General features: G+C 49.5%; 1 protein-coding gene across 4 annotated transcripts in view; it reads left to right on the top strand.

Moving 5' to 3' along the window:
- Positions 1–23,175, top strand: part of LOC119465844 (epithelial splicing regulatory protein 1-like) — a 124,131-nt gene extending 100,956 nt beyond the window's left edge. The window contains exons 9-13 of one of the 4 annotated variants that reach the window (XM_037726328.2): positions 979–1,221; positions 13,582–13,818; positions 16,536–16,728; positions 18,404–18,615; positions 20,752–23,175. In XM_037726328.2, coding sequence (XP_037582256.1) covers positions 979–1,221; positions 13,582–13,818; positions 16,536–16,728; positions 18,404–18,615; positions 20,752–20,910 — 1,044 coding nt within the window. In that variant the 3' untranslated portion in view covers positions 20,911–23,175. Of the gene's footprint in view, positions 1–978; positions 1,222–13,581; positions 13,819–16,535; positions 16,729–18,403; positions 18,688–20,751 lie in introns of all 4 variants that reach the window. The other 3 variants (XM_037726320.2, XM_049669538.1, XM_037726336.2) reach the window with 3 other exon arrangements.
- The last annotated feature ends 1,029 nt before the right edge of the window (positions 23,176–24,204 follow it).

The raw sequence follows: 24,204 nt of genomic DNA, 5'->3' as shown, positions 1-24,204 counted from the left end.
TGCAATATATATATATATATATATATATATATATATATATATATATATATATGGCACAGCCAGCCTAACGCTCCACGTTGATGAAAAACATCACTAGCAAAGTAAAGTTGTGGCTTCACTACTGATCACAAAAAGGGCTGTCTACATCTTGGTCAGTTTTTGGTGACCTTAAGAAAAATGGCGCTTGTATCAGTGAACCGTTTTGAAAGCGGCCTGCCATTCAAAGCAGTATATTTGAGGGAATATGAGGATCTATGCACAGGATATAGTGTACACAAAAACTGCGACTTGAATCCTCTTCGACAGCACGCTGTTCCAGGTCAGGGTTCCCACTCGAGGCACCGAAGAAAATTGGAAATCTGAGAACCGAGATCATTATCAGCACCGTCGAGCGATTCGCCCTTCACGCAGACTCGGAAGTTTCCCCAAGATGCCTTCAGCTTTGGCCGCTAGGCTTTAGAACGTACCTAATTACCTAGATTACTTAACAATCTAATGTCTGCGCTGGGTTTGCGTGCGTTGGCAAACATCTGACTGGTCATGCACTGCTACAGACCGTATACTTGTTATCGACGTGGCCCAACCACACGGAACGTTTTATCACGTGTCGATCTGGCGTCACGTGTTTCGGCATCGCAGCAGTACTCATGCATCGATTCTCGATCAACCAGCTCTCTGATGCTATACCTTAACGTAGTAGACAGCAACAACAATAACAACCACCACCATTTCCCCACTACTTTGCACCGCCAATTCATCGAGCTGCTTTTTAGGACACGAATTCGTGGATGCAGGAGTTCTTACATCGACTTGAAGCGTTCAAGAAAAAAAAAAAAAAAAAAAAAAAAGCTTTGCCGTATAGTTGGTATGCTGCATCACTTTTGTCGCGAGAGGCGGCTTCCAAGTCCAGAAGGCACGTGTGTACAGGCGTGCTCAAAAGCGTCGAGCGAGGTTTGGCCATCGTAAGCGGCATTGCAGGTGGAGTTCTTCGCGTCGTCGGGAGACGGCAGCGAGGGCTCGGAACCGCACACAAGCTGCCCGGTGATGGACGACGAGGACGGCGTGCTGTTCGTGCGCAAGCCCGACGGACGGGCCACGGGCGACGCGTTCGTGCTCTTCGACTCGGAGGAAGTGGCGAGCCGCGCGCTTCACAAGCACCGGCAGCTCATCGGCTCGCGATACATCGAGCTCTTCCGAAGCACCACGGCTGAGGTGCAGCAGGTGAGCGCTGGCGCCAACATATCGCCCAAAGCACACGCAGGCAAGCCTTGTGTAGCACACAAACGCAATACGTTCAACCCGTCGGGAGCGCTAATGTCTATACAGGACCCAAATCTACAAAGATTTTGTTTTTCATTCGTAAGTGCTGTTTGCCATTGGCCGGCCTGCTTTTGCTAATAATATGTCCAACGCTACGATCTGCTGGTATCTGCTCTTGCGAACAATTCAAGCGTAATAACTTTGTGTATGTGTGCCTGCCTGTCTGCCTGCCTTGGGAATAAGCTGGGCGTTTACCATCTACCCGATGAAAACGGGTCGCGTCGTCTATCGGGATGTTTTCCTGTCCCGCTGACGTAAACGCTTAAGCCCAAACCGCATGAGAGCGATTTTGTGCGCGACGGCGACGAGCGACGGCTTCGAGCGACGAAGCGGGCCGTCACGCGAACAGATCGCTCGTTCTTTTCGCTCAATCGCTCGGTTCTGGAAATGTAGAATTCGTCGCTCGTCGCCCGGAAGTGCTATGAGCGACTAGCCAATAGCGCGAAGCCGGAACTGGATATACATCAGTAAAGTACTACCGATTGTCGCACGGAACGAGCAAACGACTAGATTTTGTTACGTGCAAGTATAATAACGTAGTGCAAGACCTTTAGAAATATTTATGCTGCTCTTTACACTAAAACACAACTTAAATTAATAAAGCAAGCGTCACGCCAGTTTCGGCGAGTATTTGCTGCCCTAATACCGGCAACACCGGGGAGATGTCGCTCAAAGTCGTCGCTCGTCTCGTCGCTCGTCTCGTCGCTCGCATGCGGTACGACTTGTAGGCGACGAGCGAACGCGACAGCCATCTCCATCGCGTCGCTTGTCGCTGTCGCGCGCAAGATCGAGTGATCTTGATACTTTACCGTTCGGGCTGTGCGAGGACGTGGGGTCGGGCTGGGTCAGCCCACCTGCAAGGGTGTACGTTGGCTCAGCCCGACTCGCTTGGCAAGGTGCATGTAAACGCAGTGGGATAAGGTCGGATCGGTGGTCCTCAGCCACCAGCGAATAACTTTGTGTTGTGTTGGTACGCTTGGCTCTATCGCCTCGACACAGACCGACTTCTGACTCGTCGCGTTCGCGTCTCGGGTGCTCGATGAAAATAAATCTACGGAATCTACAAGAGAACCTCGCGGGCTAGACATTCTGCCAGACATCGAGGGGAGTCGAGAGTCCCTTTGCACGTGGGATTGCGACATGCACAATGCACCCAATAGGCCTCTCAATTCACTCTGCGCGGCCATGCATATTCGCGTTTTTCGAGGTTTCTGCTTTCCGGAAACGTTTGTTGGCACCAATGAAGTCAAAAGTGAATGTGCAATGGCTCTGAGATCTAAGCCAACAGAAATTTGTGATGCCTGGCTGTCTCATGCGTAACTGCAACGCTGACACATTATATCACTGCATGAGCACGGCACGTTTCTTGATTTACGACAGGTCGCGCGCAAACGCCCCTTGAGACCTTAGAGCCGCGTTCCGTGCTATGGATGATATTCACAATTCCGTAAGCAAGCTTTCCCGCGCATCTTACTTGACCTAACCTAGATTGCCGCGTTACCGTTAATAACACCGTTGAAACTGATTCATTATTAACTACAGCGCGACAGAAAGACAACTGAGCACACGGTTCTTGTCTGTTGCCTTTCTGTCGCGCTGTAGTTAATAATGAATCCACACCAACTCGCCCGGCTTGCAGTTCCTACGCTGAAACTGAGACACGCATTTTAAAAGCTTAGACGGTGCGAGAAACGGAAGCCGGCAGGAATGACGTCATCGACCCGCGTGTTGACACCTTACTTGTGATTCTAGTCTTAGGTGTACAGAAGCGCACTTTTGTGGGTTTTGCATATCGTCTCAGAAGGCAGTGATTTAAAGCTTCGACACTGTGCTTACCAAGCCGATCCAAATCCACAAAGTTAATCCAGGGTGATCTACCCACGCTGATGTACACATTTCATAAAACCCCTAATGCGCGAATAAGCTGAGATGCACCCCCCCCCCCCCCCCCCCCTCTCGAAAACCCGCCGTAAAAACAAACTTTCGCCCAAAGTCGCGATTTTATTGTGACGAGCTCGGAGCGTTTATAGTCATGCTCGGCAGGGCCCGTAATAGCTTCTTGGTCCCGAGGCGCAGAGAAAAACACTCGCACCTATAAAGCTCTTCGATCGATGAGCCCTCCAAAACAGTATAGGAGATGTTTATACATTCATGGAGAACCACAGTTCGTAGGAATTTATGACGGCGAAGATGTACCGAAGCGATTCATGCTGCGCGTGCATTACGATTGACATCGAAAGAAAAGGCTGAATAAACCGTTACAAAAAAAAAATGATGAAAGAGAGAGAATTGGTTTCGCTAGAGTTACTGTATATGCTCCCCATTGGGAGCAGAGTTGCGCATCTGATTGAACGCGCCGCTCGCGCCCCTATTCGCCAAATCTGGTCACATGCGCAAAAGCATCCTTTTGAGGGAAAGCCAACTTCACAGCTGCGCCTGCACCATAGAGTTTCTATGGCCTGCACTGCCGCCCGCCGCTTTCACGGAATGAAGGAGAAAGCACACTCGGCATTTGAGCTACACTCTGTTTCAGTAGTTCCGTGCAGCGCTGTGGAAGGTACAGGCCTCTTCGACCAATCAGGAGCGCGAACACATATTAAATGTGTCCTTCCGCTCTCTGTCGTCTGCTAGCGGCGAGCGCTGCAGCGCGAAAGTACAGTGTACGAAGATGTTCTAGTTCACTATAGCGAAAGCATCTCCAAAGACCGTTCCCCTTACCAATTTCTGTGGACGTGGTATACAACGCTACGTTAGTCGTATTTGGCGACTCATCGCGTCGAAGTGAAATTATTAGCCTTTATTAATATTTTATAAGTTACGGACGCAGTGTTCTCGCTGGGCGTGCAGAATCGCAGTGCGCATACCTGTCCACTTGCGCTGCGGTGGCTCGCGCTCCGGCTGCTCAAGCTCATTGCGACGCGATGAATGACCTTGCGAGACATGGCGTAGTAGAGCTTTCGCTCTAAAACGAAACAAAATCACAAAAAAAAAAAAAATCGCAACTCTAACATGCAGAGAAGCCTTCAAGTAAACATGTTCCGACTCGACCACTTGTTCAGGTCATCAAAACAAGCAACGGGTTCCGAACACTGGCACTATATCTCGCTTCGCACACTCTAGCTGAGTCGCAGAACACCTATGGCTGAGCCGCGCCGTATCCTGCATTCAAGAGGAGTGGCTTTTCTGCTTAACACGGATGCGTCCGTGGGAAGGATGGCGGAGCATATACAGTAACTCTAGGTTTCGCCCGCTTTACAGACCCTGGTTTTGCCAGATCCACGCAGTTATTCGTTCCAGCGCCAGTGGCAATGACAAAATGACACTGCGCTGAACGTTCTAGGCCGTCGCTTTCACACGCTGTCGGAACGGGTTTGGAGTGCAACGATCACACCGACGCTCTCAATGCGGCCCAACTTTAGGCCGGCTGTATCTTATAGCAGCTCCTAACAACTTTAGTATGCGCATTCTTGAACACCTGGGCCACATGCAGCAGTGAACCTACAGTGGCGTTCTAAAGACCTCTTATACTTTCCTGCTCCTTTATTTCCCCAGCCATCCTTCATTTGGCCTCATGAATTCGTAAGAACAGACGATGGGGCTACTGATCGAATGAGCCACATTCCTTGAGTGGCAGGCGAACTCCAGCGCTAACCCACTTGATGCAAGAGCATCGAAATACGCAAACTCCTTCTTTTCGCCGCCCATATTTCTATGAATGATCACCTCGGACTGTCTTCTCTACACTGACTGCGCTGGAAGAAAGTTATTGAGGGAGGCCCCGTCATCTTCTACTGCAATTCATATCGCCCCTGCGCTCCGCTCTGCTCTGAGTGCCACACACACACACAAAAAGAAATTAAGAAAGCAATCGTTTAGCATTATTTTGTTCTCGCAAACGATATTCCCCACTGCAATGGAGTTGCAGTCTTCCACACACGCAGGTCATGTGTGTGTGTGATTAATAAAAATTGGGCCGCTCGGTTCCCTTTCCTCTCGTTCATATATATATATATATATATATATATATATATATATATATATATATATAACCGAGGGGCCCGATTTTTATTAATCACACACACACATGACCTGCGTGTGTGGAAGACTGCAACTCCATTGCAGTCGTTCATATATATATATATATATATATATATATATATATATATATATATATATATATATATATATGTGTGTGTGTGTGTGTGTGTGTGTGGATGTGCGTCACGAACTGCTGGACGGAAGCTTAACTAGAACGCCAATGTGTTTAGTGACGCACTTTAAGAACGGTTATCTCGAAAGTGGGGCTAGTCGTATGAGTTCTGCTAACCAAGCATGTCTTTGCTCCTGCTGGACTTCAGTTCCAAAATTGCATGTGCTCTAAAGGGAATAACTAAACAGTTCATTAGTGAATCATTTCAATTGGCCACCTAGACATTGCGATTTGTCGTGCAAGCAATGTCGGCCTCTTCAGGTAATCCACCCGAACAGGCCGAATTGTGCTGTATGCTCTATGATATATATCTTTTTTTATATTTGTTCAAACTAATTAAAAGAAAAGAAATCGGGTGGTATATACAAACACCGCGTGTTTCTGCGGCCACTGTCTCAGATTATTAAAGCAAGGGATTCGAGACAGAATTATAATTTTGTGGACCAAGCTACATAGCTATTTCCACGGTAACTCCCGAGTACGATTATTAATTGAAAAAATATCACTACGCAATGTTTTAAAATTAATCGGGCATGTTGTAATTGCAAAATTGAAGTCAGTCATTACTCAGTACGAGCTTCCTCGTGAGCACAACCGTAACACGAAAGTATCTCGCTCGCACACCAGCAGCACCCCCCCCCCCCCCCTCCCATTTTCCTCATGCTAACTCCTTCGCGATGGCGTTGCCGTGCTGAAGAAGTGCTATAATTTGTTTTTACCTTCTGGTTTGCTGTGTCCACAGGCTGAGCACTGTATGAATGAGCCTGTGGAGTAACATTAGAATATAGAATACCCGCTCGTAGCCTATTCTAAGCACTCTGTCTGAGCGTTCATTAAAGGGACACTAAGGAGGAAAATAATTTGAGCTGTATTGATAACGTACCTTTCCACAATACCAAAAATTGCCTCTCTTGCTGCGAGAGGAGGCTTGATGAGCCAGAAAGGACGGAAGAACGAAAGATCGGTGGCGACGCCGCCTTCAAGTTCGCGCACCAACTCGCCGTGACCTCATGGATTATGACGGCGTCTGCTCGAGCCAAGTTAATTTGTTATCAGCACATATGGACTACAGTGCTTTCTAAAAGACACAAAGACTGAACTTAGCAATATCGAAATACATTTGCTTTGCCACAAGGGTCCAAATGAGAGAAGGTACCTTGAAATCCGTGACGTCGAACTGACGTACCGGCTTTGGTGTTTCAACGCGAAATTCGAAGATTGGGAACATTGAGCTCCGCTTTATCTGCTAATAATCAACATATTAAATTAGATTCTGGGATTTTACGTGGCATAACCACGATCTGATTCTGAGGCACGCCGCAGTAGATTAATTTTGACCGCCTGGAGTTCTTTAACGAGCACCTAAATCTAAGTACACGAGCGTTTTTGTGCATTTTTGCCTGCATCGAAATGCGGCTGCCGGGGCCGGGATCGAACGCGCGACCTCGAGCTCAGCAGCGCAACTCCATAGCCACTGGACTACCGTGGCGGGTTAATGAACATATTACCACGACATAAAGAATATAGAGATTTAAAAGCATACTTTATCAACCTAAACTAATACCGTGTTTCTCTCTCGCGTCCCTTTAATGACCTAGATATGACTGAATGCGTGACGTGCCTCGTTTCCATTATAGTCGATGTATGCACGAATGACCAACCAGGATGTATTCTTCCAGAGTTCAACTCCTTCCCTCCTATATATCGTCATAGGCTGCAATCACAAAGTCATTCCTTCGTAAGCGTGCTGTTTGCCATTTGTCCTCGCACAAGAAATGTTTAGGCAGACAATCGCGAATTACCAACCCACCTTCCTTTACCAAAAGGGCCCGTATTCACATAACAGGTCTTACTCTCGAACTATATGCCTAAGAGCAGACGCCAGCCAAACGTGACGTCGGATATGTTATTATCGAAAGCGGCTGGCCAATGGCAAACTGCGCTTATACGAACGAACAGCTTCGAGGATTCGGCCGCTGCTTACTATGTAGCTTTGAAAACACGGAAATATTGCGGTTGCGCTGGCAGCGCGGCTGCACTGGAAACTTGTGATGATGATTTGCGCTCTGGGATGCTTCTAGCAAATTTCTTTTTTCTAAATCGTTTCTGTGCTGCTTGTCGTACCGTTAGTCTATTCTATGCACCGTTCTAATGGGTGAAATTGTAAAATACTCTTCCGTATTTGCTGTGACAGAGACGAAAGCCCCGTCTAGACTTGCTCGTGTAACTTCTTTTCTTCCCCCCCCCCCCCCCCCCCCTAATAAATCTTTTTTTCTGAGCTAGCTTTTCTTCGTACAAAGACGGAGCTTTGAAGGCGCACAACCCGTTTTAAAGCCATAAGGACAGAGTCTGTTTGGTCGATGACCTTTTGCAGATGTTATCAAGCGTACGACCGCCCAGACCGAGCAAATGTCGGCAAGGTCTACAACGCTACAGATGAGCTTGATGCGTGACAGCTATCACTTTTTGCTTTAGCTTTTCTCGCATCGCCCGGTGTGCTTTCGCCGTTGGAGCATAGTTTTAACAGAAAGCATGTCAGCATTAACCCGAATGCATTGAATTCACGGCATCCGTACGAGACCATGCTCATAGCATTCCGTACCAAAGTTACAGAAATCTGTTCGGCGACTTGAGGTAAAGCGCTATAGAGCACGTAGCACAACAGAAGAGGACGAAGACACAGCGCTACTAACAACTGAATCTTTATTGCGCACGGTTAATACGTATATATCATAGTACAACAGGAAAAGACCACCGTGGCAGCATAGATTACTTTTCGGCATAATCATCCACCACGGGCCCCTACCGCGATATGAACAGGGTTTTTTTTTTTTTTTTTTTCGATAGAGAAACAGATGGGCAGCTTACAGAATTGCTGCATTCCAATTCTGTAATTCACAATTCTGTAAGCTGCCCATCTGTTTCTCTGTCGAAAAAAGAAATCCTGTTCCTATCGCGGTCGCGGCCCGTGGTGGATGATTATGCCGAAAAGTAATCTATGCTGCCACGGTGGTCTTTTCCTGTTGTACTATGATATATACGTATTAACCGTGCGCAATAAAGATTCAGTTGTTAGTAGCGCTGTGTCTTCGTCCTCTTCTGTTGTCCTACGTGCTCTGTTGCACTTTACCTCAAATTATGCAGTACCATTTAGCCCATCAGTCTGTTCTTTTGAACTGTTCGGTGAGGAGGTGGTTGGAGAAAAGAGGAGAATATAACGCCTTCTGTTACGTAGCTCGATCAAAATTGCCTCCTTCCACAGGAAAGCTTCCAGTGGCCACTTCCTAAAGATTCTAGACAGTTGTGGTTACCGTCACATACTTTGCCAACCAAGTAAGTCGCACTACCTCGTGCAAGTGTTCAGAAATCGTTGTGAACAGGATGCTTAAGGTAACTATAATATAGGACTTCTGCCGCGTGCACCGAGGCGAGCACCTTTTCACAACTTTTCGTTTGTAAACTTTTTTTTTGTTTTTTTTTTATTGGCTGGCTACCTTCGCTAATGTACTATGTGCAACAACACGACTGGCTGGCATTTTCTCTCGCCAACAGTTCTAGCGTATCAACGTTTTTCTGAATACGGGCCCTGAACTACTTCGCGGCAGGACAGGCTGTTTTCGCGATCGAGAGTATATATATCACCATAAAATAGTTTCTCTCGGAGACATACTTGAATGTGACGCAGACCGTCACGGTCACCGCGGTCGCACCTCACTGACGCCAAACGGGAACCGCACGCCTTGCCACACCAAGCGGAAAGAGTTGTGCCACCCGTTGCGTCGATCGCTGAGAGTGGCTTGTAAAAGGGAACATCGTTCGGCCACCTGCTTCACTCATTGTCAGTCCCTGCAAACACTTTTCCGCAGCAGCTGCGACGTGTACACTCTGTAGATACCGTCTTTTGATAGTGACAGAGACCGAGCCAGTGATGCACGGGTTGCGATATGGGTAGCGTAGGGTGTAATAGTATGCTCGTGTAGTGACAGTAGTGCATTGCGCATGGCACTGATATGCATACGTATTGTTACTACGCATATTCTTCCCAAGCAAAGTAACGATACCTGCGGTGCCGTCCCTAGCCACAGCACGTCTGCCATGCGAGCCATGATGCAACACTCCGGCATGGGCGTAAGGCAGGGTTTATACAGTACGAGGGAGCTGCGCCGGCAGCGGGTGGCGTTCGGTTGTGAGCGTTCCGGCGCCCACGGTGACAGTGCTCGCGAGCTCGAGCGCAGGTGATGAACACCGAAAGGAGCCCGGGCGCACAGCGCGCGCGCAGGCGCGCCCACGCGTACGAGCAAATAACAAGCAAAAGCAGACGCCGTGGGGAGGGCCCTTCGTTTTGATGTCTTGGTCACGCGCAACGTCTGGCGTTAGAGCCCGCGCTGCTCGCGCCGCCGGGGGGCTGCCGTTCTTTTCACTGTTTCCAACACCGAGACGCGCGGTACACGTCGGCGCTAGCAGGTCAAGTGCTGGGCCCCCCAAAGGCGGCGCGACCGACCCCCCGGAGACTCGCTGCTGCAACCGAGAACGTGAGTGTGGCTGGCGGGCACGGCGCCTTAAACGCTACCAGCGCGAAACCACCTGTTGCCACATCGGCCCAGCCGCCACGCGTTCTTAGATAGGGCGCCGTGCTTGGACCGCGACGTGGCACTTCGCGATGGCTGCTCTCGCGGGCACATCGCGGCCGTGACAGCCGCCCCCTTTGGATACGCTTACTCGGGACAGGCGGTCGAGTTTAGACGACGCTGGTTGAGAGGAACTGTCGCCGCATGAGACGCAAGTGAGCACGAGCTTCAGCATCTGTTATTTAGGAGAAAAAGAAAAAAAGCCTCAGAAACGCTTCCTTTTCGTTTTCCTGCTGTTACCGTTCTTTCTTTTTTATTTTTCTTCTCTCTCTTGTTGGCGAGAAGCTGTTAGCACTACAGGCGCGGTTCAAGCCAGCCCATTTCTAGTGAGGCATTTTGACTAGCCAAAATCGACCAGCACAGTGCCCAGCTGGTGCCAGATCGAGCACAGCGACACCAGAGATTCGCGCAGCAAGACTTAAAAAAATAAGAAAAAGAAAAGAAAAACGCGAAACGCCGGCCTGCAGGAGTGATCGGTGTCCTAGCGCACCCGTTGTCGTCGCCGCTGCCGATGGCGGCCAGCAAAAACACGGCGCACCGGTCGGTGATGTGAGCGCGGACAGCGCTGTGAATCCGCTGTACAAGCGGTCGGCGTGCTTCGGCGGCATTGTCTTGAGGAGCGGCGCAGCTGGCGCGGTCGTCAGTTTTGTAGGCGCCTGCTGCGTGCCTTTGTTCGGCATCGGCAGTCGCTTCGTGGAAGCGGGCTCCCCTCGAGGCTGCGTCGTTCGTGCGTACACCCATGCCGCCTGCGTGGTAGTGCCCGGACCCCGGCTGCCGCTGCACCCGCTGCTGCATCGTGAGTAAAAACGCGCGTCGAGCCCGCGCTCGACCTGCCGCCGACGAGCACGGCGCAGCCGCGAAGGTCACAGCTGTCGGGGGGGCTCCGCGGGCACGGCCACGTTGCAGCACCAGCACGGCGGCGGCCAGCAGGTGCGCCCCCCGCGTTATACTGCGGCCAGCGCTCTGGCCTTCGGCGGTCGTCACCAGCGCTGAAGTGGGCAACCGGCGATCTCGTGATGCACTGCCAAAGCGATCGCGAAAGACCGGACACGTAGACTTCGAGGCGTAGCGATGGCTCATCCCACCCTTATTTTCGTTATTGGCATAGTTCACGCGGTACGCGAGCTCGCCTTGGGCGCACCAGTGTCGCAGCCTTGCCGAAGCATGTGCGCATGCGTGCTACGCCACGGTGATTACGAGCGAGCGTTTCTTTGGCGAAAATCGTCGTAGCGGGGTCTTCAACGGGTCCTTTGTGCAATTGGAGGGGGGTGTCGGTTCAGACCTTATACTACGGCGGCCACGTGGGCGAAACGAAATTCGCCAAGTACGTTTCTTAGCCCCCCGGCTTTCGCCGTCGTTGCCGATTTCTGCAACTATGTGAGAGGTCGCGCCATTGTTCATTTTGTCTGACAGGCAGGAGCAATAATTTTCTGCATTCGCGCCAAATTCAGTCTTGCAGTAATCGTTACTTCACAAGTAAAAGTCATGCTTGAAACGATAATTGAACAACGAAAATACACTGCCTTTGGTGATGCACCTTCACGGAGCCCCGTTAGCTGGACGACGCAATTCACGAAATCCGCCCAGCCGGTTGCCCAGCTGCAGATGACGCGACAGGAAAAACAGAATACAATGAGAAGCGATAGCTTTTCTACGAGGCTGGCGCTTTACGCGGCAAGAAGGGCTGAACATTTTCCAGTGTCTTTTATTTATTTTTTATACTTTGTGACGACTATGCTATCGTAAATAAGTTTTCTTTAAGCATGCCTATATATTGGCAACTAGTTTGACTCCTGGTTAATCCACTCCGCTTTGCTAATATTGCATCCAGTCAGCTGCATCCAGCATAGCGCGGGCTGTATACTGCGGCTATAACTTTGGGCTGTCGAGCGGGGCAGAAACCGTAACTTTTATAAAGCTGCCCCATATTCACATTTATAAGTATCCGACACTTTTTTCATATGATGATAAAATGCCCTAAATAATGTTAATTTGACCTACATTATGCTGATATGAGGCCCAAAGTTTGTCAATCGGAGTGGAATTCGCAGAAGGCAAAAAGTATGTAACTGCGACACCAGGTATTATGTTAAGCATATGTATAACATGACGCCTATCGCTGAAGTCAAGTGTTTGAACTTATATCACCTTGAGACTCAACTAAAAATAACCGATACATCAAAACCTGATCCAATATTTCCTTTATTTGCGGTAAAGGAGACCCGCTTGCCTGTGAAACTGTGCACCTTTATAATAAAGTTAGTGTATTGAGCATCTAAGCAGTGCAATACTAGCGGTACAATTCAGCTGATGGGGTTAAGAAATACAAATATTGGCATGAAGTCAACGCGCAGAAATACGAAACAAAGCAGAGCATTTAGAAAAAGAATACACGGAGAAATCGAGAACGGAGGTTTGCGAATGCAGACTGGATAGCGTCATCCTGCATGTAAACGTGTGTCAGGTATCCTGTGCAGCCGCGTGTTTGTAAAATAGCATATTGCTACCTCTGACGTGCAAATATTCATGGTTGCTGGGAACGTGCGGGCATATAAGAAATCTGGTGGTGATCAAGAGTAGATTATTAAACCGGTGCGTGCGTTTTTAGAAATCTACTTGCGTTCATCAAGGTCTTATCGACGTTGCCTTCTGGAGGCCTTGAAGAAGGCACGGTCTCCGGCCGAAACGTTGGAGCCTGACTGGGGATCCACCTATGCTCGCTTTTCTAACGCTTCTTTTGTGGAACACTGTGGAAGGATTTGGGTACCTCGCGGATGCACATAGCGGAAGCGTTTTCGCCCCAGTAAGGGGAATGGGGGCTGCTTGGGATATCGGAGAAATCTCCATTCATGTCATCTCCCCAAATACGCGCAAAATGTGGTCTTCGTTCTCTGTGACACAGCACACCTACGTGTTTCGAAAAGCATGGGATTTGAAGGCGTTCGTGTTCTCCCATTCTCTCTGCATGATGAGAACTGGAGAACACTGGCCGTCTAAGATCAGGTATAGGTCAATGGCTGCGTGGTATGTACACCGGCATTGGCCAGCCGTGCGTTTGTTTATCGTCCGCTATGTACTTTTACTCTCACTCAAGAGCCCCCCCCCCCCCCCCCCCCCCCCACAGCACACACACTTTATACAGACGCAAAAAAAAAAAAAAATCTTCCACTTTTCCACTATACATCGTTGAGAGATTCAGATGAAGTTCCCAGCTTCCACAGAGAACAGCCGCTTGCTCCGTCACAGTTTCCACGCTACAGTTCGAGAGGCCTTTTTACCTCCCCTGTAGATTTTCCTAGAACATCTCCGAATTTGTCGTAACGCGCGCAGTATACGTCTTCACGTATACTATGCCTAACTGTATAGTAGCTGTTGTAGCGCGCACTGGAGTGACGAGCGGGTTCACTGTCGCGCACAACCCAGGTTCTCAACCGCACCATGGACCCGCGGACGTACGACACGGCGCAGCCGCTGATCGCCTCGCTGCCCCAGGTGCCGCTGTTGCCGCAGCAGATGCTGCCGTCGCGTTCGTCGCGCAAGGACTGCATCCGGCTGCGCGGGCTGCCCTACGAGGCCCAGGTCGAGACCATACTCGAGTTCCTTGGCGAGCACTCACAGGCCATCGTCTACCAGGGCGTGCACATGGTCTACAACGCACAGGTGGGCTATCGGAGCACGCGCCCTCCTCTTGCCATGCTGGCGTTGGGACGAAGCGGCTGCCGGTATAAAATAGGCTATGCCGCACGCCTATCTATACGGCTTAAAATTAGCACTCCTTTCTCCTGCTGAGATGTCACTTTATCTTTTTCTTCGTCTTTCTAACAATGAGTCGACGGACATATTCACAGTATATTTTGTTTGTTAGAGCCTTCTTTCAGTGACCGAGCGATTGGCCGGCTCTCGTTTTGACGAACCGTTCTTGCGTATTGTACAAGGTCATTTTCTAAATCCGGGTCCATATCTCCACGCCTGCATGAGTGCTAAATATGCTGTCTACAATTTTTTCATAGCTCAATCAATCATGGTGTATCGTAAGCGGTTATAATCTGCTTGAACCAACTGACCTTGTACACTATAAACATCGGTCAACACCCTTGTTCGCTGTAATTAAAAAAAAAGAAACGAATATCACTGGAGAAGGCCGCAAGCCGTATTGCAAATACCTGGTATTGGTAATGCCCCATATGGAAAGTTAGGATTAAATTTTAACGCCATAACGTTTAGGGCCCCGTGTGGCAGAAAATCCGGCGTCGGCAACCGGCGTGTGATCTCGGGTGGCGGAGAAAATAATCCAACCACATTGACCGCGCAGGCACTCCACGTGGTGCAAGGTTTTGGTGAACAAAAATGGAATTTCTCAGTGAAATCCGTCAGAAAAATGGTAAAGTACGACTTTACCCTTCGGCGTCGGATTCGCCGTCGGATTGTTTACCAATCGGCGTCGGATTGTAATTTGAATGTACGAGAAAACTTAATTCTGCTACGAGGAAACTCAAACACAAACCCCTTTTCCAGCATTTTTACCAGACCTGCGCGCGTCGGGGCGATATCAAACAATTAATAAAATAATAAATAAAGCTGCTAGGGCCTTCACATTTTAACCCCACAAAGCCCGAACACCATTCCACATCAAAGACAATTAAAACAGCGTGTTTACATTTATTTCTGGCCATGGAGATATGTTTATTGGTACAAGGAAAACAATGAAATTTTATTGAGTAAACATTAATTAGTACGGTATTTACTTAATTTGCAATTTATTTGCTGTACTATCAGGACTGTAAACGTCCTCCAGCACATCAAAAACCCTAGTACGGGCTCTAGTTTAGGTCATTAGCACATAAATTTGAATTTTTAGGCATCAAATTCAGCGTATCAAAAATGATACGTTAGGCTTTGTGGGGTTAATATAAGACCACTTATATTGCCCCTGGAAAAACGTCTTTCCAGCAATGCATTTCAGTTTAAAAGTGAAGCCGACTTTAAGGGGATCGGTGTAAGCTTGGTCTTTGTAAGTTGGCTTTCTCACGTTCAGTGTTGCAGTGAATGAAGCCTACTTGCCGTATGCGAACGATGCAATACGAACGGGCCGCGATGACGCTATCGCGTTCTTCTCTTAAAGGCGAAGCTTAAGCGTCCTCCAATTTTTTTTTTTTTTTTGCCACAATCCATCATCTGCGGAGAGTGCAATTGAGGTTACTGGACTCAAGGTTACTGTGCTCTGCAAGGTTACTGCACTGCTTCATACCACTCTCAATTTTTCATTGCGTAGAGAAAATAAATAAAATAAATAAAATAAATAAAGATTTGGTACGAAATACTCGGAACGGTCATGTTTTGTCAGTTCCTTATTCGAAAACGGTTTTCTTTCCCTGAAAACAAACGTAATTTGTTTTTGTACCCAAATGTTCTATAGCGATTGTAGTATGTCTGCGTTCAAGCCTCAGTTCATCCAGATTCCTGCACTTACATGTGTTTTGCCCGTCATATACATGTACTAAATGACAGTAAGAATCTGCTCGTGAATTGCCCTTAAGTTTTTTTGCAATTGTCCCGTGCAATAGGACAGAAATTATGCTAGAAACGACAGCTGCCTTGTGGGTGCACTGCGTTTGAAGTTGTTTACACGAACAAGACATATGGGAAAATAGCGTCTGGTTCGTACCTCAGTTTGGGCAGTCAGCATTATACGCCAAAAGACTTAGCCAGCAAATAGGCACGTGCTGTAATTGTACAACAATATGGTATTGCAATAGCAACGCGAAAAAAAAAAAAAACAATGTCACCTGTGCGCAGTGCGCCAGCTATGGCGAGAATGATTTAGCTGAGTTTTGTGGGGTGGGCCGTTCTTCCCCACGAAAGTCGGCGAATCCTGTAGGCTTGTGTTCAGTACGATAGACATCAACTATCGTTCTGAACAGGTTTATTCGAACAGCGCGATGCATAGCGTAAAATATTTTGTTTACTGCAAAAAAAAAAAAAGTGTTGCGTGCCGAGTTGAGTAGATACGTAAATGAGACTTGGCTGCAAACGAGCAAGTCGCGTGAATTCAGCACATTTACTTCGAGTCACCTTGTTTCGAATTTAATAATTCCACTCCGACACTTTTCTCGGCGTTGCGGAAGTCTGCGACTTGCACGCCTCTTTGTGCAGGCCGTATAATACTGCACTGATATTCCATTGCGGATCCACGGTTTGACATTTTATGCCGGTCGAGGCGTCAGCGTTTCGGCGAAACGGAAATGCTATAGTCTCGAAAGAAGGGCGTACCAGTGTTGCTTTCGCAGCAGCCGCGCCATGGCTGGGTCATAACCCCTTGCCTGTGAGTGAGCGCGTGCAGACAGGCCTTTGCAGAGCCCTCGTGTGTTCGTCTCCAGGGCCAGCCATCCGGCGAGGCCTTCATACAGATGGACTCGGAGGACTCGGCCTTCCTCGCGGCCCTCCAGCGCCACCACCGCTACATTATGGGCAAAAAGCCGCGCTACATCGAGGTTTTTCAGTGCTCCATCGACGATATGAATCTGGTGCTCACCGGAGGAATCCCAGTACAAAGGCCCCTGCTATCTCCAGGTAAGCCTTCGAAGGCGCGGCCCAGCCTCCCCGTGCATTCTGTGTCCATATAGGCCAGAGCAGCCAGAGCATATAGGCCAGAGCAGCGATTCCGATGTGCACGTGCAGTTTGTGTCTAGCCATTGGAACGGCCACTGCAGCCCAGGGTCACGAGTCTCGCGGTACTGCTCTATTTTCTTTTCGCGCCTGAACGGCCGTCCGCTCGATGTGTGTATATATATATATATATATATATATATATATATATATATATATATATTCTCGGTAGTACTTCGCCCGCTGTCATAACTGGGCGGAGCGGTTTCTCCGGCTACGTGTAGCGTACGAACACGCCGAGGGAAAGGCGACCGCGTCACCTTGTTGGATCATTTTTTTTTTTTTTTCAATGCTAGAACAGATATTCGGCTCAAGGCCGATACGCTTGATAGGGTTAATGTCAGGCGTCGTTCATTACACACGCCGCGTCGGCTTGCCTCTCGGTGGGTAAAAATTTGTCATATATAGCTTGCCTATACTTAATATCGGTGTCACGCTGCCTCTTTCGAGCGCTATGGAGCCCGATCCGAATCGAAATTCTCGACCGCGATCGGTTCCCTCCTGCGGCTTGCGCAAAGGTGCTAATCGCAACCGAGAAATTCGATCCCGATCAGGCTCGATAGTGATCGAAAGTGTGCCAGTGACACTCGTATAACTCAGAATTATGTGAAGTATTACTAATATGTCATCATGGTAATTCCGCGTTCGGTTTCCTTTTTGCGAGTTTACGTCATTTTCTCGGAAGTCGCGAGCGCATGCATAGCTTGGCTGCTCTACTCGTAGATTCCACTTATGCGCGACTTTTCCTTTTTTTCTCGCGAAGAGTCAGCTTGCGACAGCTGCCGTGTTTCAGAGCAGGGATGTCTAAAGGATGGCATGCATGATCCATAATGAAGCAACGCGGATTGAGCCTTGTCGGTCGAAGGGTGCGGTCGAACAAAAATATGAATGGACTGAAAATGTAATAGGCTTGCCTTTCCAGTTAAAGCTACTATAACTCTAGTGTCTCGTGTTAGGAAGCCCTTGACTGAACTGATCCGCTGGGAGTCAACGAAGTGCCCGTGTTCTTTTGCGCGTTGTATGTGTGTCACCGACAACGAATGAAACTTAATAATGCGAGCGCGCTGCCTTCAGTACATTCTGCGTCGTGGTGAAGTGTACAACCGTTGTCGAAAGAGCCCACATTTAGAGCGTTCCAATAAGTGTCTGGCCTAAGCTCACAACGAGTCGCCGAAGTAGGTCTACTGTCACCCAAGCGCTTCGAAGCTGTATTGGGTTGTATACGGCCAGTTCTCGTCTTCACCTCCCTGCGCTTTTGGAGCGTTGGGGACGCAGTGTACAGAAGACCCAGTGCACGGCACGGACTGAGCTCTCTGGTTAACACCCCGAATGGGCTCTAAAGCTTTTGGCGATGGGTGTACGTGTTTCTGGGAAATGGTAGCACCCTCACATTTCACCTGGAACTGCCCTCGAGTGAACGGTTTTCCCAGCACTGTCGTAGCACGGCGCAGAATGCACCACGAGCCCGCGCGGTTTCATTTGTTGCCGGCTGCACAGCTGTATATGCACGTATGCATGCTTGTGGTGTGCGCGCGTCACGTTGATCTGCGACCGCTCTGGGGTGCGTGTGTGTGTGCAGCGGCGGCTGCGGCAGCGGGCGCGATGCTGCCGCCTGCGCCGTACGGCGCCTACCCGTACGTGCAGCCCCCGGCGCCCGTGCTGCCGGCGGCCACCATGACGACGCTGGCGCCGCGGGTGTCCACCTACTACCCGCCCATCTTCTACTGGTCCTACCCGAGTCCCCCGGTGTCCCCAACCACGTACTACCCCCACTCGGCAGGCCCCACCATGGTAATTTTGCGCGGCCTGCCGTATAGCTCCACGCCCCAGGACATTCTAACCTTCTTCCAGGGCTTTCCAGAGGTCAGGGCTCTTTCTTTCTTTTTCTCTTGGCTCAGCCGCGGGACACGGTGCCCCAGCACTCGCGAGCGCACGCTCCCCGCTGGTCGAGGGACTGTCCGCCGTGCGCCTGGCTGTGGCAACGGTCGTAATCTTGTTACGTGGCACCGTGCATTCAGTAAAAAAGTGCTGCGGCTGCGCTTCAGCACCGTGCCGGGCGACGTGTCCCGTTGGCGTGAATGTGTGTGCATTGGTTTGTCGGAACGTGGGGGATGCTGGTGTGCGGGCTGTTTGTTTCATTTTTTTTTATATCTTCCTACTAATCTCGGCTGTATTAACGCTTCGTGTGTGGTGGCTGCTACCGACTGTTGGCTGGTGTGTGTGTTGCTAATGCGGCCGCGCCTGGAGGGGCACTCGCGCCGTGGCACGGGGTGTGTGGCAGAGCATGCGTACACACGACCGAGGCCTTGGGTCTTTTCCCCCCATCTTCCTCTCTTTTTCCTCTGCCAAGCGGCCACCTATTGCCGGTGGCGATGTGGTGCCGCCGGCACGTGCCTGTTCAACGCTAAGGATTTACAAGCAGACTTTGCTACCGCAATGGGAACACACACGTGGAGTTGTGCAACAATATCCCTTAACGCTTGAAATGTGCAACCCCGAAGAATGTACAATAATGCTGTCTTGATTAGAATTCATAAAATAGGGTACTTGCTAAGCTTTCTATCCTGCCATTTTTAGCGGTTACAACACAAGACGAAATAGCTGTTCATACAATCATAATTACTGTCCATATAGTTGGACACTTTCTTCACCGGGAGGCTCGATGGCACAGTAATCAAAGAATGAGATTGGATTATCTACTTTTATTTTTGGATTCCTGCTTTGTGGTGGACCGAAAGTCAAGTGAAAGGTCTGTACCCAATCTGGCAGCATAGGTTTTACGTGTGGCGCATGCTGTCGCAGCTGCGTCGTTTCAGCGCTGTAGCTGCTTCGCTCACCTTCGCTAAATCCGGCGGTAAACCATACAGTGACGAAACGCTAAGGACTCCGGCCTTTTTAAAAATGCCCTGAGTTGTCATTATACCCTGACGGCGCTATTCGAAAAAATACGTTACTGTATCTACTGCTAATAAATATGTCATTTGCGTGATTGCAACAACATGAAGTAATAAACGCCAGTGTATCCACAGGGTCACCACTTTATATCAGAGCGAGTTATGTGCTGTCATGGCGACCATCGTTCCATTCTAATGTACACAGCTGCTCACGATGACATCGCAAACTGATAATACTTACAGGCGTCAAGGAGGTCAAGTGACTTCACTGGAAGCTCGGCGAACTCTTTCTCAGTGTACTTGATGTACCCACAAGACCTTGGAGTACAGAATAGTCTATGTCCACATAGAGGTGAACGGTTAAGCCGCTCTGTAAGTGCCGTATTAGTGGGTGGTGACTAGGTGAATTCGCGCTCGCTCCGACAAGAGGGCAAAGTGTTGTACCACCGTTCGTTGGTTCGCCTCCTCTTCGCGCTATGGTCTGTCTTTAAAGTTCGATCAGTTTCAATGTCATATAGGGACAGCTGCTCAAACATCACCGCGGTTAACTCTTCGTTTCCAGTTGTGGGAAGCATATCGGGAGCTTCGCTGCATCGCGCAGACGGTCGAGGCCGGAGCGTCACTGTAATGACTGCATTCTTCGAAGCCGCTCAAAGGCCCAGCGCTGCGCTGTCGCCCTGCGACGAGCATCCACGGGCAATCGTTAAGCGCGGTACATGGCATGATACACCTTCTGAGAAAGTTAATCTCGACCTTGAATCAGTAGCTCGTGCTTGCTCGCCGCCCGCGTGTACCCTATACACCAGCTCTACGGCCGTTCGATAATGGTTTAGTTCGACGCGACCTGCCGCCCAGCGCCAAGATTTCGCTCTGTGCTCTATAGCGACAACGATGTAGACGCCAGTCTCGCTGCCCTCGACTTGCATAGCACATAGTCGCTGCCAAAACTGAGACCGCTCGCACGGACTAGAACGCGTGGACAGAAGCGGTCTCGGCGGTGGCAGCGCGATGACCGTGGCACCTCTCTGCGCAGCTCACGGCCGATTGTATCCAGATCCAGCGCAACACGGACGGGCGTCCCAATGGCGAAGCCGTCGTGACATTCCCCAGCCGCGCGGAGGCTGAGCGAGCCATACAGGAGAAGAACCGCCAGAACATCGGCAGCCGCTACATCGAGCTGTTCATGGCGTGATCACCTGCCCAGCGGCGGCGCCCAGCAATGCTCTCGGGTCTACGCACCCCAAGGACTTGTCTCATCAGCGCCGAACTGCCACGTTGTTTCTCGGTGGACGATACGTCCTTCTGTCCCGGTTTGGCTCGCGAGCGTCGTCGTTCGCCAGGACACGGCGACGAGTGGCCCGAGCCCCCTCTTGCGGTCCAGCCTGCGTGCTGAACTGTCATCTGTGTTGCCCGTCTCCCTCACCCACAATTTTGTATCTTCAGCTTATACCTCTACTACTGTTCCTTTTTGTTTCCTTAAGCGTACTCTTTCATTTTTGCGATTGCCGTGATGTTTCTTTCCATATTGTTCTTATTCCGAGTGATAGCGCACAGCGCAAGGTCCGCTATACAAGCCGGTACGCGGACCCAAGGTACCGCGAAGCGAGATCTCGTTCTGTGCCTACTCTTTATTGAGATACCGCAATGTTAACAGCAAAATCACGCTGGTCTTCCCGTAGCGCGTCCAATGTCACTATTAACCAAACTTCAACAAGTTACTTTAAGTGTGTTTGTATTAGTTTGCGAAGTCCCCGTGCATTATCAAGTATCTATTTTGGATGTGTCAACGCCAGACCGTGCCGCAGTGCTTACCTGTGAACGCCTTCCACATAATGTGTTGAGACAAGCCTAACTTGGCCGCTGTACAACACGTGCGCATTCACAAAACGTGCCTTATGCAAGTGTCCTTCTTCCTTGAGCCATTCTAGTGCCGATGTGCAGCTGTACTAGCACAGACCGAAGGGCCCCCTTTTTAGATTTTTTTATTTTTTTTTGGTAAAGCAAACAAGATCCCAGCACGTCTTCGCTATCGTCGTCGTCGTCGTCTGTATGGAGGGCACCCTCGGAGGCCGCCATCTTCCTGCCCTCCAACTCATCATTTGGTCTGCGCTTGGGACGGCGCCCCATCGTCTCGTGATAAGCGGCATCCAGGATGGCTTCTCCGTGTGTTTTGTCTGTCTGACTGTCCGTCCGTCTTTGTCTGTTTCAGTGTCGTCGAACCATGCACGTCCGTCCAGCTACCGACCTTATTATTATTATGCATTTCCGAGCGCCGTGTTAGAGAGAGAGAGAGAGAGAGAGCGAAAGAAAGAAGAGCTGATAGGGCAACAGTATTCACATTTTGCCCTGTGTGTGCCTGTTCTGTATGTGCGCGCCCGTGCCCTCACGCGGTTTTGTAAAACCGCCTCGTTTGTTGTCGTCCACAAAGAAAAAAAATGGCCGCGGACACAGTGCAAGACGTAAAAAATGAAGCAACCATGCAAGCGGCGGCGCCGAACGCCGTGGTTCCGTGTGACCCTACTGTTATTTATTTTACGAAACAGTGCAATTGTATAACTCCTCCGCCCGTTAGGCGATTGCGACGCGAGTGGTCCCGTCTCGTGAGCGCGCATCCGTCGCATTTGACGCTGCGAGCGCACGGCCGGCGCCCGCTGCCTGTGGCGGCTCGGTGCTTGCGAGGACGACGCCGGTGCTTTTTGAGCAAAAAATGCCCGTTGGCGCCGCGACCCCGGCACTGCCAGCGCTCTTTGCAAAGCCCCGGTAGAGCTCTAGTTCGTAAAAACGGAAGCTAATGCTGCGTTTTCCTTGTGCTCCCCCTCGCTCTTTTCTAGTTTATTACTTTCACACTATTCTGCCACTCTGCCCATGTCACCCCCAAACATTACTTTTCCTCGATAGCACCCAGTGGCGTTTTGCATTTTATGTGTTTTCGCCGACCGTCTAAACTGGATGTCTTATTTGTGTTTATTTGCAGTGATAATCATACACCAAGCCTCTTTATTTTTTTGCCTTTTCCTTGTTTAGCAGAGCATCTTAACGAATTGCTTTATCGCTCTTACATGTGTCTCGCCTTTGCAATGTGCGTGCGCGTATGATATTTTTTTCTTTTATGTATATACTACGCTTCGTCTGCACATTTCCCTTTGCCTTCGCCCCTCCCCGAACGATTTCACCAACTATAAGTGTAGTAAATGTGTACATATATATACACCACCACCTTTCAACGAAGCGACAATGACCGCGTACCCATCTTGGTCGGCCGGATTTTGTCTCAAAGTTGGAACCTTAGTCGACGTTCATGTCTCGCAAAACCAGTTATATGTGTTGTCGTCCTTGAGTTTGTCCGTGTTCAGAAAAAAAAAACTCAAAGAAAAAAATTTAAAATGTTGAAAAAAAAAGCGAAAACGTTGAAAGAGCTTTTCGGCTTCTCTCAATAAAGAACGTAATTATAAAAATATACTGTGCACGTTGTCTATACTTTTAAAAAGCAAACACTTTGTACAGCTGGCGAGGGACTGGTGTCCAGCTGGCGAGCGCACAGATGTTCTCTGCTGTATACAGAAACACTGCGAATGGAAGCCATCAGACTTGCAAGCAGCGTCAAGACCCCATTCTTCGCTTCGTGTTGCGACGACTCATAAAATTCTGCGGTGATCGAACTGGCATTGCCGCTCTGTCTTCGTCGCGGTGCCCACATATGACGTCTATTGTTTGTCACAATGCCCATAAAAGTTTGGCAACGATATCCTAATCAACAAATAATAATCATTCACCAATAACTAGCCAGCTTAAACGCTCCCTATACCTATATTCTATATAACTGAGACTGGGAGGCCACGGAGTTCCGTCGCCGATGGCTTGGTAACTGTATTTAGGCTTCTGAGAGTATCGAAGAAACTCTTGCCCAGAACTTCATATTTTGTGCTTGAATCATCCCCAACTATCGCCACCTATAGTGGCCGCAGCTTGTTCCAGTGAGAAAAAAAAATGAGGTCCGCCCGACAGGAGAAGCATTGAGTGCGATAGAAAATTAGTAGACAGCTATACGAAGTTAGGTTAGTAGATTTATCAGCCGCACAAACTGCTGTAAACTTTCGCTTACTAGCTAAATTATCAGGCACGTTCTCACGCGTGCACAAGCAAACACGAACACATCTCACTCGATGACCGCGGTCACTTGCTGTCAGAACGCTGGCGGGACGAAGAGCGACAGCAGCTGCGAGCGAAGTCCTCTTCGTGCTGCCTGTCGCTTCAACGCCAACTAGGCGCGCAAGAACACAGCGCACACGAAGCCATCAGCGTTCTCCGGTAGGCTAGCCTTCGAAGCCAGCGCAGATTGCCTCCAAGATAAGACGCACGTAGCCGCTATCAGCCCCCGAAGCTGGAGTGGAAGAGGAGATGCGCACTAACGCACTTTGCCTCCGTATACCTACAGTTACGAGTTACTGTATAGGCTATAGGTATAGGGAACCTATACACTAACTCT

This window comes from Dermacentor silvarum, chromosome 1, assembly GCF_013339745.2.
Source record: "Dermacentor silvarum isolate Dsil-2018 chromosome 1, BIME_Dsil_1.4, whole genome shotgun sequence".
In the NCBI taxonomy this organism is placed as follows: domain Eukaryota; kingdom Metazoa; phylum Arthropoda; class Arachnida; order Ixodida; family Ixodidae; genus Dermacentor; species Dermacentor silvarum.
The sequence above is the reverse complement of the archived record's forward strand: the minus strand, read 5'-3'. Positions and strand labels throughout refer to the sequence as shown.